General features: G+C 39.4%; 1 protein-coding gene across 4 annotated transcripts in view; it reads left to right on the forward strand.

Moving 5' to 3' along the window:
* Positions 1–14,233, forward strand: part of Slc44a1 (solute carrier family 44 member 1) — a 164,776-nt gene that overhangs the window by 95,802 nt on the left and 54,741 nt on the right. For all 4 annotated transcript variants that reach the window (XM_051187810.1, XM_051187809.1, XM_051187807.1 and 1 more), the window contains exons 8-13: positions 2,854–2,993; positions 4,048–4,234; positions 5,196–5,361; positions 6,313–6,469; positions 7,619–7,702; positions 13,233–13,370. In XM_051187810.1, coding sequence (XP_051043767.1) covers positions 2,854–2,993; positions 4,048–4,234; positions 5,196–5,361; positions 6,313–6,469; positions 7,619–7,702; positions 13,233–13,370 — 872 coding nt within the window. The remainder of the gene's footprint in view (positions 1–2,853; positions 2,994–4,047; positions 4,235–5,195; positions 5,362–6,312; positions 6,470–7,618; positions 7,703–13,232; positions 13,371–14,233) is intronic.

The following is a 14,233-nucleotide window of genomic DNA, read 5'->3' on the forward strand; positions in this document are numbered from 1 at the left end:
CTCATTTCCTCATTTCACTCTGGTTAGCACTTGAAGCACATATCCTTTTCTGTGTGCGTGTACATGAATACACAGCATTTAGTTAACATTTTGAGCTCAGTTGGCTGTGTCTCTCTACTTCTGTCTATAATCTGAGCGGTGCATTTGTTTCTGCTGCTGACACCTGGTTTTTTTACTTCCTTTTCTCTAGTCTTTCTGTTTACACCATTTTCTCTGACAGTCTTCATCATTGCTTTTGTATCTAAGATATTTCTTCTTCTGTAGTTGGTAACCTATGTTTATTTGTAGAATACTGCTTAATTCTGTGATTGTTAAAGGCAGAAATGAAATGAGTTGCTTTTCCCTTGCCTTAAGTAGAACATTCCCTAACTTGCTGCGTCACCTACTCCCTTCTGCTCATTTGTGCTCAAGACCTTGCTAAATAATTCCAGCTTTTACGTTCAAGGTAGCACTAAATTTAAAATATGATTTCCACATATCACGCCTTAAAAATTTATTTACCTTTGTCTTGAAAGGTCCCCAACTTAGAGTTGCATTTCAGGTTAGGTTTATTGGACTAGTCTTAGTTGGAACTACTGATCCTGCATCTGTAGCCTTTCTGAGTTGGTAAATTGATTAACCTTTGTATGAACTGAATTCAGATGGTTTATTCATAAGGGACTTAAAGGATTCTGCATTTCCCTAGTTCTCGATTATCAAGTATTGTCTCTGCCTTTGCATGCACAGTTTGGATTCATTGACTAGAACTGTAAGGCATAGAATGATCTGTATCCATTGGATAGAACTGTGTTCAAGCACATATGTTCCTTCATGCCTATGCATTTCTCCAGAAACCTCAGAACGACCATATTGTTTCTTTGCCTGATTCATCCCTTACAGTTCTATATGATTTTTACTGCAGCCTTAATAATTTAAAGATTTTAAAAAGATAAGTCTGACTCCTACCTTGCCTTTCATCTTTTGGGGACAGCTCTGTTCCACCTGTGAAAAGGTGTTTTTGCTTCTATATTTGGTCATTGTTCCTGTCCCAGTGGCCTTTTTCTTAAGGTCATTGCTTATTCCATGAATACTTTATAGTCTTTTAAACTGTCTTCTTGGTATTTTGTCATTTTCTTTTGCATTGAGAAGAGTTCATCATGCTGACTCAGCTCTCCATCAGTGTTACTTTCTCCACTGTCAGTCTGAGTCTGTCAGTGACAGAGAGGGCCTGAGATTTGTTACACCAGCCCTGTTCTATCTTTTCTTCGTCCTCCTGATGTGTTTTCGTTGCGTCTGCCAGCCCTCTGAGTCTTAATTCGTGTTCAGAAGTGTCACTTTAATCTAAATTTGCCATTTAGTGCACATGGTTATTTCATGTCACGTTTTTAATGTGCCTCATTTTGGTTTTATAATTTGTAAAATTAGTAATGACCACTTAATAGTTACGATGGATAAATTAGGTCACAGCTGTCAAGGGATCTTCACAGGTGTTAGCACAGATTCACAATGCCCACTGTGAGCAGCAGCATTCTTAGGGTCATTGTCTCTCATTCCACTTTCCCAGGGCCTCAGCCTATCTCTCGCAACCTTCCTTTTCCTGTGTTTGTTTGTTTGTGGAGACTGTAATTCCGTCCATTTCCCGATATGTTGAACAGTTTTCCAAGCAATTCTGTGGTACCCTGGGATTTCAAAAGGGAAGAAATATTTTTTTTTTTTTTTATGTTCCTAGTTGGCTTGGTTTCTTTACACTTTCATAAGAAGAAAAACTCATAGTTACTATTCACCAACAAACATGATAGGAAACTTTCTTTTTAGTCACTGAGTCCAGATGGAGGTCAGGTTGATAAGCGTAGATCTTAGTCCAGTTTTTGATCTGTCAGGCATTATTGTATTAGTTTCCCCACACTCTGCTTTGAATACCTCTTCCTTATTGTAGCCAGTATTTATAAGTTGTCTGACCCCCAGCTATCCCTGCATCCATGCCTCCCAGCATGTCTCTCTTGCTGACTGCTTTAGGATAGATCAGTGGTCTCTTTCTGATCAGATAAAGAACTCTCCTCCCAGTTGTGGTCTCACCTCAGCTTTGGGCCTTTGCCTGGAAGGCATTTTCCTTAGGTATTTTTAAGTTGATCTTTCTCAGTCTTTATTCTCTTGCCCAGACAGTCATCTCAGGGAAGCCTTGCTTATCAGTGTTAAAAATCGGCAGTGCCTTCCAAAACCAACTATTATCCTTCTTAGATTTAATAGTCTGTTTGTGACTTACTTCCTGTTCATTTTTATTTCCTCATGGCTGTGTAAGCTCAATGAGCAGAGACAGTGGGGACTTGTTTACTATCCTGTAGGTGCTAAATGAATGTACTGAGTGAAAATTCAGCTATTGCATGGTGATAGCTTTGCCTTGTTCTCATCTCCTTTTTATATATTATCTGAACTAGCATTAGAAATAAAAGTTCCTTATTCCCAGAACTCACTGCCATGAGAGGTTTCCTGCTTTTGTTCCCACCTTTGGTGAGAACTACTCTTTAATACCTTTTATTTATTTATTTAATCATTTGCATGGCTGTGAGCAATAGGCGCTGGAGTTCTGAATTTCTCTTGGAGGTTATCCGTTGTTTCTGGCTCTGTCCTCAGCTTCATAGTCAATGATGATTGTGTTGGAAGAAAGTCTGAAGAATTTGTCGATACTTAATATCAAAGCTACCTTCCTTCTCATGCTTATGCTTCCAAAGAGTTGTACTTGCGTGATTTCTATTAAGTGGATTGTCACTGTGTCCCATTCATGGTGTTAAAAAGTGTAGGTCCAGAACACTGAGCATATATATTACTTATTTTCTTGTATTGATTTTTACAAAACCAATTGTTATCTATCTCCAGGTGGCACAGGAGTACTATGGTGGCTATATGCAAAGCAAAGACGGTCTCCCAAAGAAACAGTTATTCCTGAACAACTTCAGATAGCTGAAGACAATCTGCGGGCCCTCCTCATCTATGCCATTTCAGCTACAGTATTCACTGTGAGTTGGGGGGTGCAAGTGTAGCTCTCAGTGTTCTGTGCATGTTAACAGGTGACCCAAAAAGGAATGGAGACTCACCCTGGCCTCTGTATTGCTGCCCCATAGTTTCCTTCTAGTTCTAAGTCTGGTAAAGTCTTCTCTAATTGATGAGTGTTCCTTCATGCAACAGTTTGTTCTGCCCTGTCTTCTTTTTGAGATCATTTTCATCCAGGGTATTTATGTTGTCATTTGTAATAACACATTTCTAATTGTCATAATATAATTGCATTTTAAGAAACAATTCTCCATACTTTTGTATAGTATATTAAGAAATAGAATATCGCTCCTCTTACTTGTTCATTCATTATTCTCCATTTCTTTTATTTAAAACTTACTGTTTTAATAATGTATGTTGTATTGAAAATACAGATGAGATGCACTCAACTTAGACATTTGTTATACTGTAAAGATTTTACTGACTAGCCTGTCAGTAAATGGGGGCAATTGGAAGCATTTTTTTGAACATCAATAAGACTAGTAATAACAATAATGCCACTAAAACTATTGGCTCCAGAATATTTGTTAATCACACTTCTTTAGCTATAGTTCTCTATGCTAGCTTCTATAGGAAAGGGGTGGAGATTATGAATAGACAAATGATAATTCTGCCAGAGATCCCACTTAAGGAGTTTCAGTCAACAAAGGAGACAAAATACAAATAAGTACTTGTACTTCCCTTGCTTTGAGGTGATGGCATATAGTTCTCCCATTTCTCAAAACAATTGGCATATAGTTATACAAATGAAGAGTCTTGTCCTGACTGACATGTCTTGCTCCACCCCCACCCTAAGCCTAGGACCAAACCCAGGGCCTATGCAGTTGCTAGGCAAGTGCTTTACTGCTCCACTAAATTCCCATCGAGACAACACATTTTGACTGTCAATAATGGAGACAGGAAAAGTTGAAAATTCCAGTCTTGATACATGGAGAAAGTTGAGTTAGATTTCTCCTACTTTTCAGCTTCTGTTTTCAGTGCTTAGAGAAATAATCCTCTCCTTTCGTCCTCTGCACTCAGGTCATTTTGTTCCTGATAATGCTGGTCATGCGCAAACGTGTTGCTCTCACCATCGCCTTGTTCCACGTGGCTGGCAAGGTCTTCATACACTTGCCACTGCTAGTCTTCCAGCCCTTCTGGACTTTTTTTGCTCTTGTCTTATTTTGGGCATACTGGATAATGACACTTCTTTTCCTTGGCACTACTGGTAAGATATTTGGCTTCATCCTCTTTTCCATGAATCTATTTTTAAGTCATCAGAAAGGGTTGGGGGTGTGACTCCGTGGTAAAGTGCTTACCAATGAGTGAGGACCTGTTGATCCCTAGTACACGCTCTCAAGCTTGTACACACACACACACACACACACACACACACACACACACAGTCCAGAGAGATGTACCTCTTCATACATTTGTTGACAAAGACCCAGTAGCCATCAAATCTAACAATAGTGATCTTCAGTAACTCATTCCCTCTTTGTGATTTTTAGCAGATCTAGACCAGCTAAGACCTAAAACTGCTTCTTAATTTTAAGAGGGTCATGGATTTTAAGTGAGTTCTCAATTTTCTCAGATGTTTGGATCCATTCTGAAATGAATGAATGAATTCATAGCCTCTCTACAGTTGCTTCACAGTCCAGAGTTATCCTGGGCCACAATTTTGTAGGTAGACTCTTACTGAAAGCTGTACCAAATGTTAAGACACAGGTATTATGTATGAGTATTGAGTACAAAAATAGTAAACTTGTGTGAACATCTCTGTCCAGTCAGCTTATACTCACTGGATGGTCATAACATTCATTTCTACGTTTCATTAATAGTTTAGATCTATAATTACTGGATAACTAAAACCCTGTAAAAAGAAAAAGCACTCAAGTGTTTGAAATTCATGCCAATAACTGACAGTGGAGTTAGAACTATATTTAAATAGAGTAGTTTTAGCACTTCCTCCAGTGCCTTATGTGTAATTGTGTAATGTTTGATTGATTCCATGATGTTTTAAGTGATAATGATTGCTGTCCCTTAGTGAATAGTACTAAGATCCTGGTATACTTGTGCCTGGCAGTGGCATCTGTCTGGGCAGTCTTGTTAATCTCCCACATTCGGTGTCCGTGTGTCTTAGTTTCTGCGTTACATGATGCCTCTTTGCTTCCTTGACATTTTCCTAGGTAGTGCTGTTCAGAATGAACAAAATTTTGTGGAGTACAGAATCTCTGGGCCTTTGCAGTACATGTGGTGGTACCATGTGGTTGGCCTGATTTGGATCAGTGAGTTCATTCTTGCGTGCCAACAGATGACTGTCGCAGGAGCTGTGGTGACATACTATTTTACTAGGTGAGACTAGTGAAAACTCTAGTTCATTCAAGTAACCATGTCTATAAGGGAACAAAGTGGAACTGAAGCTACAACTATCTCATTTCTGTTAATAGATAGATAGATAGATAGATAGATAGATAGATAGATAGATAGATAGATAGATAGATAGGCAGGCAGGCAGGCAGGCAGGCAGGCAGGCAGGGGAAGGGGTGGGGAGGGTGGGGAGGAATGTGACAAAATGGTTCAGTTGGTAATTCTGGGGATTAGTTGTCCCAGTTCCTCCTACCTTCCTGTAATTGCCTCAAAACATGTTTCAGGGCAGCAGACTGTGGTGTAACCTAAATTGCCGTCTATAAGGAAGTAAACCGTGTTGAGCTCAGATGTAAAAAGCCCTTAAAGGGCAAGCCTCATATGCTTCTCTCAAAAAACTATTGTGAGACCCCTTGCTGACTTTAGGGCTGAGACCTAAAGGAATAAGCTACACAGTAGTCTATTATAATGGGCTGTCAGTGATAGATTTTGTTGTTTGTTTTGTTTTTGAAACAGGGTCCTTTCTATGTAGTCCTGGCTGTCCTGGAACTCACTCTATGGACCAGGCCAGCCTCAAACTCACAGAGATCTGCGTGTCTCCCTCCTGAATGCTACCACCACCCCTGGCCATCTGTAGATTGTTTTTTAAATTCTGTTTTCTGATGATACAATTTATTCCTCAAGTATTCGTTAATAAGAACTTTCAAAACCCGGTTTTATCTAAAATTACAGAGTATAAAGTTACACGGTACTACCGTAGAGAAATGAAACTGATTTTATGGTGATCCACAACGATTTTAGTGGTTACTTTGCCATTTATCCTAGATAATACTACAGTGGTTTTGTTTTCATTGCTTTAGCTTCCAGACCGTATATATTTATGTTTCCTCCACATTCTGGGCTTTGTTTTAATTATCTTTCCGGTCACTTTTAAAATAGGGATAAAAGGAATTTGCCATTCACACCTATTCTGGCATCAGTGAACCGCCTTATTCGTTACCACCTTGGTACTGTGGCAAAAGGATCCTTCATCATCACCCTAGTCAAAATCCCCAGGATGATCTTAATGTATATCCACAGTCAACTGAAAGGAAAGGTGAGGAGGTGTGGGGGAAGGGGAGGAGGGGGTACTTAGCCTGGCTTTCATGGGAGCCCATGCCAGACTTCATTTCTGCACATAGTAGGATATCAATTTCTGAATGTTTTCTTCAGAGTCTGAGCAAAGTGGGACCCCGCTCTTCCTCCTGATCTCCCATCTGTACCTTGCACATGCCCTGGACTATCTGTCTAGTCACTGGTCACCAAGTGTATTGAGTTACTTTCCTACCCTTTTTCTATTCTGAAATTTGTTTTTAATGAACCCATGAAACTGTACGTGCATATGGGGTATAGCATGTTCTGATACATGTATAAACTGTTGAATGATCAAGTCAGACCCTTTAGCATATCCAGACCTCACAGCATCATACCATTGATCATATCTGTGTGATAAGAACATTCAAACCCTCATGTCTAGGACAGTACAGTTAGCCAGATATCCCCGCAATGTAACAGTGCACCAGAAGTCAGTGAGTGTAACAGTACATCTCTAACTACTGATAGAAAGAAATAGGGGAATGGTAGTCTTTGACGTTGATCTAGGAAAGGACTTTTTTTTTTTTAAACAGAAAAAGTGCAGGCAATAAAAGTGAAAATTGATAAATGAAATGATACCAAACTAAAAGGTTTCTCTATGGCAAAGGAAACTTTACAATGACCGAGGAGTCAAAATGTACTTAATCTTTGTGGTTCACAAAGGATTCCTATCAGAATACAGGAATTCCCTACCTTACTTTGGAAATGAAGTTGATTTCAATGTAGTTAAGCTCAAAGTCTACCTCTTCCTGGTAACCGGTCCTGATTCCCTTTCCCAAGCATTGTTCTTTCTTACAACATAGTGTCATCAGCCACATTCTAACTCTGATCTTTTGGCCTTTAACGTTTATTTTGTCTTGCTAGCTTTTAAACTGGATCTATATATCTTACTCTCCCATATATGCAATCGTTAGTAAATAAATAATAATGATTTGAACTGGCTTTTAAAATGATTCAGCCATTGTACTGAAAGAGGAAAGAAATGGGTATGGAGACCTTGAAGCTTAGATTAGATTATGATTTTTTTTATTTTTCTAGCATTTGAAGTTGCATGCATGATGATTAGATTTTTACTTGTGTGTTTATTATTTCATTTTTTTCTTTTGTCCAGGAAAATGCTTGTGCTCGATGTATGCTGAAATCTTGCATTTGTTGCCTTTGGTGTCTTGAAAAGTGCCTAAGTTACTTAAATCAGGTAAAATATACTCTACATGACTCTCATTTTCAAATAGAGATTTGGTATTTTTCCAAGATAAAATAATTGAACTTAATTGAAAGAAATTGTGTTTTTCCTCTGGTATTACACCTTGTTCCTTGACCGAGTCAGCTCCAGTCCTATTTCTATTTTTAAACTAATGTATGTACTCACTGACATCATTATTGTATTAATCTTAGTTCCAATACATGGATAAACATGTCATTGGGTTAATCTTTTTGCAAAGATACTCTCTTTTCTCTTAATTCACATCTCTCCCCCCCCCCATTAATTTTTGTTTTTGTATTATTTTAAATACTGCTTGAAGCTTTCCTTTAGTGGAAATCTGTTGTGAGTACTTACCTTTTTAGACTCTGATTCCTCTGAAATCGCTGCTCTTGATAGAGGTGGTCTTTTGTTGTTATGGCCAAACTGTTAGATGCCTACAATATTGGCCTGAAGAATATTATCAGAGGAAGTGCTATTCCACTTCTCTGAGTGTGTGTATGTGTCCATGTCTCTGTATGCATTCACATGTGTGGAGCCCAGAGGTCAGTGTCCCTGTCCTCCTCTATCACTGGTTACCTGTGTTTTGAGACAGGGTCTCCAGGGTCTCTTACTGAACCTGCAGCTTGCTGATTTAGTTAACCTGGCTGGCCAGCAAGCCTCAAAGAGTCTCTGGTCTCCCCAGTTGTGGGATTAAAGGTGCATGCCACTGTGTCCAGATTTGCATGGTTGTAAGGATGGAACTCAAGTCCTCAGCTGTGGCAAGCACTTTATGGATGAGCCATCCATCACCCAAGTCCTAGGAGGTATAAGGTTGACTGAAGGAGTTAACACTTAGGGAAGCAGGATAGGACTCGTTCTGTCTTTCTATATCTAAACTATATCTGTAGAGGTCTCTTTTCATCATGTAATTTTTTGTTGTTGTTTATTATTTGTGTGTGTGTGTGTGTGTGTATGTGTGTTCATGTCATCATCATGCAAATGTGGAAAACAGAAGACAATATTGTGGAGTTAATTCTCTCCTTCCACCTTTACTTGGGTTTTAAGGATCAAACTCAGGTTGTCAGGCCTGCTTAGCAAGCACATTTGCCCCCTAAGCCATCTTGCCAGCCCCTCTCATCTTTTTTTTTTTTTCCTCTCTCCACTTTTCCATTCCCTAAAAATCAATTTTAATGTATCGATGCCCTCAACCAACAGGCCAAAGCGATATTGACTTTCTTACCATTCACCTCTAAGTGATTGACTTTTCCTTCACTTACCTCAAACATAGCACTTTCCATTGACTGCATATTAGACAAATGGTGATAGTTCGTGGCCATGATATCACGCATACTTGGACTTTGCTTTATTGAGCTCTATTGCTAATATGAGAAAGTTGAGTATAGTGCTTCATTATATTCAATAAGAATATATTCAAAATATTTTTCAGCCCATATTGTTATCTATGGATATATAAGTGTTTAGAAACTCATTTAAAAATAATTAAGAACACACAAAACAACCTCAAAAAAAATCTTTAAAATTTGGCCTGGAACCAACAGACATACAAAAAGCCATTGTCCTTGAGTTTTATACTTAGCATAAATAGCTTATCCTCAGGGAGATATGCTTGGGCTGTCTCTCTCGTCTCAGTTCCCAGCACCTGTCCTGGAATCCTTGGAATATTAAGTTTCCAGGTTGTTCTTGGAATGACTCCCTCCCTCCAAACACTCAACTGGCCCTCTCTAAGCCTCTATGATTCTGCCTACACATTGTTGGCAAGGCTTCTCTCATTGCCCAGCCGTCAGCAAGCCATGCCTCTGTGAGAACACGAAGGAAGTGAATCTGTTACTTCTTTATTCTCACCTATAGATGGACTTCTCAGAGGCTAGCAGATTGTTCCCGGGGCTGCAGTGTCGGTTATCCATGGGCCATAGTTTGTCGTGAAGCTCTCAAGGATTTACAGAGGAGCATTGATAAGCCATTTATTATTTATTATTTATAGAGGAGGCGCTAGAATTGTACAAGCAGCAACCTGTGAACTGCTCCTTGTTCTTTAGTTCTGCCTGTGACACGAAGGTGATGACACATCTTGTCTAACTGAATTCACATGTGGTGCAGAGATTGCTACCAACCGATCCTGTTTTCCTTTGGGCTTGGGATCACGCTGGTCTCTTTCTCCTCTGACACCATGTGGGACTAGCTATTAACACTGTGTGCTGACTCATGAGCTCTTATAATCATAAAGTATTTTTTTTTCTGAGAACAGGAGGCATAGCAAATAATTTTTAGTGTACCACGACACACACTACCAAGCATACTTCATATTCATATATGTTAGCAATTCCTGACTACAACTATAGATAAGGTGTTATAGTGCTTTAGAGGTAAGAAAATTGAGACTGGAGCATTGTAGCACATTGCTTGTCCTAGAGGTGGAAGGAGCTTTTGAAGCCTAACTTTCCCTGGCTCTTCTCACATCTCATATTGCCTCTAGTAGTGTGTATAGTGTGTGTGTGTGTGTGTGTGTGTGTGTGTGTGTGTGTGTGTGTGTGTGTGTGTGTGTGTACATACTTAAAGAACACAAAATACATTTTTACAAAAATATTCCAACAGCTCACATTTCCATGTTTTGAGCTATAGACTACAGCGAGCAATAGATTCTCAGATGAACTCAGAAGCATTTATAGTTTAGTTAGCAAGGCTTGGATTCTTGCTGGAAGCAGCTGTAATGATGGTGACAGAGGAGATGGGAGTACATGGAGCCTCCTGACTCAAAGAGACCCCTGGTTGTAGCATGAATTATAATTGTTCTTGATAATGAAAACTCAGAGATGGATATTGGGACTAAAACTAAAGATCAGAGAAACAAAGCGGCCAGCCACTAGGGAGTTCTCACCTCTAGTAATGCTAAGACCAAAAGGATGATCCTGTCTTCAGATAGTAGCTCCTGACTGCATCTGTTTCCACCAAATCTCAGACTGCAAGGAGCTCCTGTTCATCATGTCCATCTCCATCTCCCTCCCCTCTGCCTCCGCACACCTCATATTTCTTCTCTAGTGCTGGATTAAAGACCTGAGATCCCAAGTGCTGAGATGACCTTTGTGTGAGCTGTGTTTCTCTTTAAACTGGACCAATTTTGTATAGCTCAGGGTGGCCTTGAACTAACAGAGATCTGTCTGCCTCTCCCCAGTGTGTGCCACCATTGCCCTGTCTCTATGGCTAACTAGTGGCTAGCTTTTCATTCTGATCTTAAGGCAAACTTTAATTGTTAGATAAACAAAATATCACCACATCTGGTGGAACTGGAAAGGGGGCACATCATAGTTAACCCTGACTTGTTTCTAGAACCTAAATGGTTTAAATAGGTTTTCCTATCCAGGCTCCGTGGCTCTGCCTGTAATCCTAGCACTTGAGAGACTGGGGTAGGATGATCAGAAGTTCAAGGCTGATTCTCAGCTACTGAGTGAGTTATAGGTAACTTGAGATACACAGTAAAACTGTTTAAAAATAAAAAATAAATTGATTAATTAGTGAGTTGCCCAGTTTTCTTTCTTTTGGACATTATAATGATTTTTAAATCAGGATGCATCTTTATTACATTTTTTATTTGGTTTTATGTGTATGAATGTTTTGCCTGCATTTATGTATGCTTAGTGCCTGCAAAGGCCTGAAGAGGTACCAGGTCTTCTACAGCTGGCTTTACTGGACAATTGTAAGATTGTGAGCCACCACTGGGTGCTGGGAACTGGACCTGGCTCCTCTGGAAGAGTGTATTGATATGGGAAGATATTTTCTCCTGAAAATGCTTTGTTAATAAATAACTAGTTCATTAGTCTCTTTCTCATGTCTTACAGTACAGGAGATTAGGGCTCCGGGTGAGGCTCTGTGGTAGATAGAGCATTTGCCTAACAAGTACAAGCTCCAGAATAATAAAATAATTAACAGAAGGAAGTAATATCCCAGATCACTGAAAACCTCTTCTGGTAAATAATTGAGCTAAAGATTTGGCCAGGCATGGTGCCTAATCCAAGCGCTGTGGAGATACAGGCCATTCTTGACTGGATAGCAAGTTTGAGAACCAGTCTAGACAACACCAACTCTTGTCTCAACAATAAAGTAAATAAATCAGTAAGAGATTACAAAGGACTGGGTCTGTAGCTTATTAGACAACTTGCTTGGCACATTTGAGCTCTAGGTTTCAGTCACACCGCCTAGGTGGGAAGTAAAAAGAAGAATTAATAATAGCACGTGCTAAAAGATTGGGAACCTGTTCAAGATCGAAGTGAGGATTTTAGGCTTGTGTTTCTAAAAAGGTGAGGAACGAGGTCCTCAGCAGTCCTAAAGAACAGAGACCAGCAAGTTCTTTTCTGGACAGAACCTGAAAGCATCTGGGCCGCCAGGGCTATGTGGTCTTAGTCGTAAGTGCTTGTTTCTGCCAAATTGAACAGGACACTGTCCCAGTAAACACTTATTTATGAAGGCAGCCAGCAGGCCAGGCATGGCCAGAGCCCTTAGGTGGTGGCTTGACCATCTCGGCTTTGGAATAAATGGTTACATGGGTATTTGGTAGTGCTTAGGGACCCAGTGAGCACTGGGGACCATTCTGTGTTCTTTGAGAATAGGTCTGGCTGAACAGTTGCTTTCCATAGTTTTCCAGCAAGGATATTGTAACGCAAGTTCAAAGAATGGTTTATTTTTACTTCACTGGGGCATTTTGTAGAATGTTTCAAAGGAGTTTTTTTTAGAAGATAGAAAAAAAAATATGGAGCACTGCAGTTATATAGTTAATTCTTTGGTTCCTTCTATCTTCTAACTGCTAAGACATGTGGGTAGATAGCAATGCAAGGAAGCAAGAAGTGAATGAATGAATGAGTGAATGAATGAATGCTAACAGAAAAGCAATGGTGTGATTTAAAATAAATACTGCGTCTTTTGGCTTCTGAAATAAACGTACTCAGGCAGTAAATTATCCCAGCTTTTATGATGGGAATCTGTGACTTCGAGTCATGCTGAATTGCTCAGAGTTGCTGTGACCCTGCACTGGTGCCAGAAGCAGTGACCTATCCAGTTGCAATTGTGTTTCCTCAGCCCTGGGATAGTCTGCATCTTTAACCAACAAAGAAACGGTTAGCAGTGCACCCCTGATCCTTCTACTCATAAATTTGAGGTATCCAGGAAATTTTAAATTATATGTGATTTTTGAAAGACAGGAAATTCACAGATGTCAGTGTGTGTGTGTGTGTGTGTGTGTGTGTTTACAGGACCAAACTAAAAGGACTGAAAAGGGGCTCCTTTTACCATAGCAGTTTATATCCATCCATCTCTTTGTCCTTCTGTACATACATACATACATACATACATACATACATCTGCCCACTTATGCCTGATATGTTATGTTCTGTGCCCAGTCTTACTTTATACCTCATGAAAGCTGTGATTTTGACTGAAGTCTTTTCACAAGCTTTATTGTAAATGTGCATGGTTTATGTTTTTCAAAAGTGCATTTGTGGTGACTGATAAAAAACCCTTTCCCTTTATCTAGAATGCATACACAGCCACAGCTATCAATAGCACCAACTTCTGCACCTCAGCAAAGGACGCCTTTGTCATTCTGGTGGAGAATGCTTTGCGAGTGGCGGCCATCAACACAGTGGGGGACTTCATGCTATTCCTAGGCAAGGTAAGACCAACTGCACCATCAGAGACAAATGTAACGTCTGAGTAAATTTATGAAATTTCATTCTTTAATTAAGAAACTACCTAGCCTAGAACAAAACTAGAAGTCATTTATTTACTACATGGCAAACAACACTTTGAATATGCATTAGATACTTCTTAATTTACTTCATATGTATTATGTTCATTTAATCTTCGTAATAAATTTATGCGTTAAGCTCTTACTCTCAGTTAACAGGGCTGAGTTACCATTCTGTTTCTCTGTATATATTGTGAACTATAACAAATTAGGAGAGATGGCTCTGTGGGTAAAGCCACCTGCTGCACAAGTCTGGCAACCTGAGTTTGATCACTGGAGCCTACACCAATATAAAGGTTAAGAAAAGATTCCACATACTTGTTTGTCTTCTAACCTCCATATGTATGTCATGGTGTGGACACTCCCTCCGTGTGATGATACATGTACATAGTTCTCACTCGTCTATCTATCTATCTATCTATCTATCTATCTATCTATCCTCTACATATATACACATAGATATATATAGATAGATATGTATATATGTACATATACAGAGAGTGATATATATATATATATATATATATATATATATATATATATAGAGAGAGAGAGAGAGAGAGAGAGAGAGAGAGAGGGAGGGAAATGATGTTCTCTATTGTGTAGTCTTGACAGTCAGGAGCTCATTTTGTAGGTCAGGCTGACCTTGAACTCACATAAAACCACCTGCTTCTGTCTGCTAGGATTAGAGGTGTATGGTTTTTGTTTTTGCTTTTGTTTTATGAAGAAATCAGGAGGGATATAGCTTAGTAAAATAATTGATAGCACATGCAAAGCTATGAGCTCAA

This window comes from Phodopus roborovskii, unplaced genomic scaffold (genome assembly GCF_943737965.1).
Source record: "Phodopus roborovskii unplaced genomic scaffold, PHOROB, whole genome shotgun sequence".
Lineage (NCBI taxonomy): Eukaryota > Metazoa > Chordata > Mammalia > Rodentia > Cricetidae > Phodopus > Phodopus roborovskii.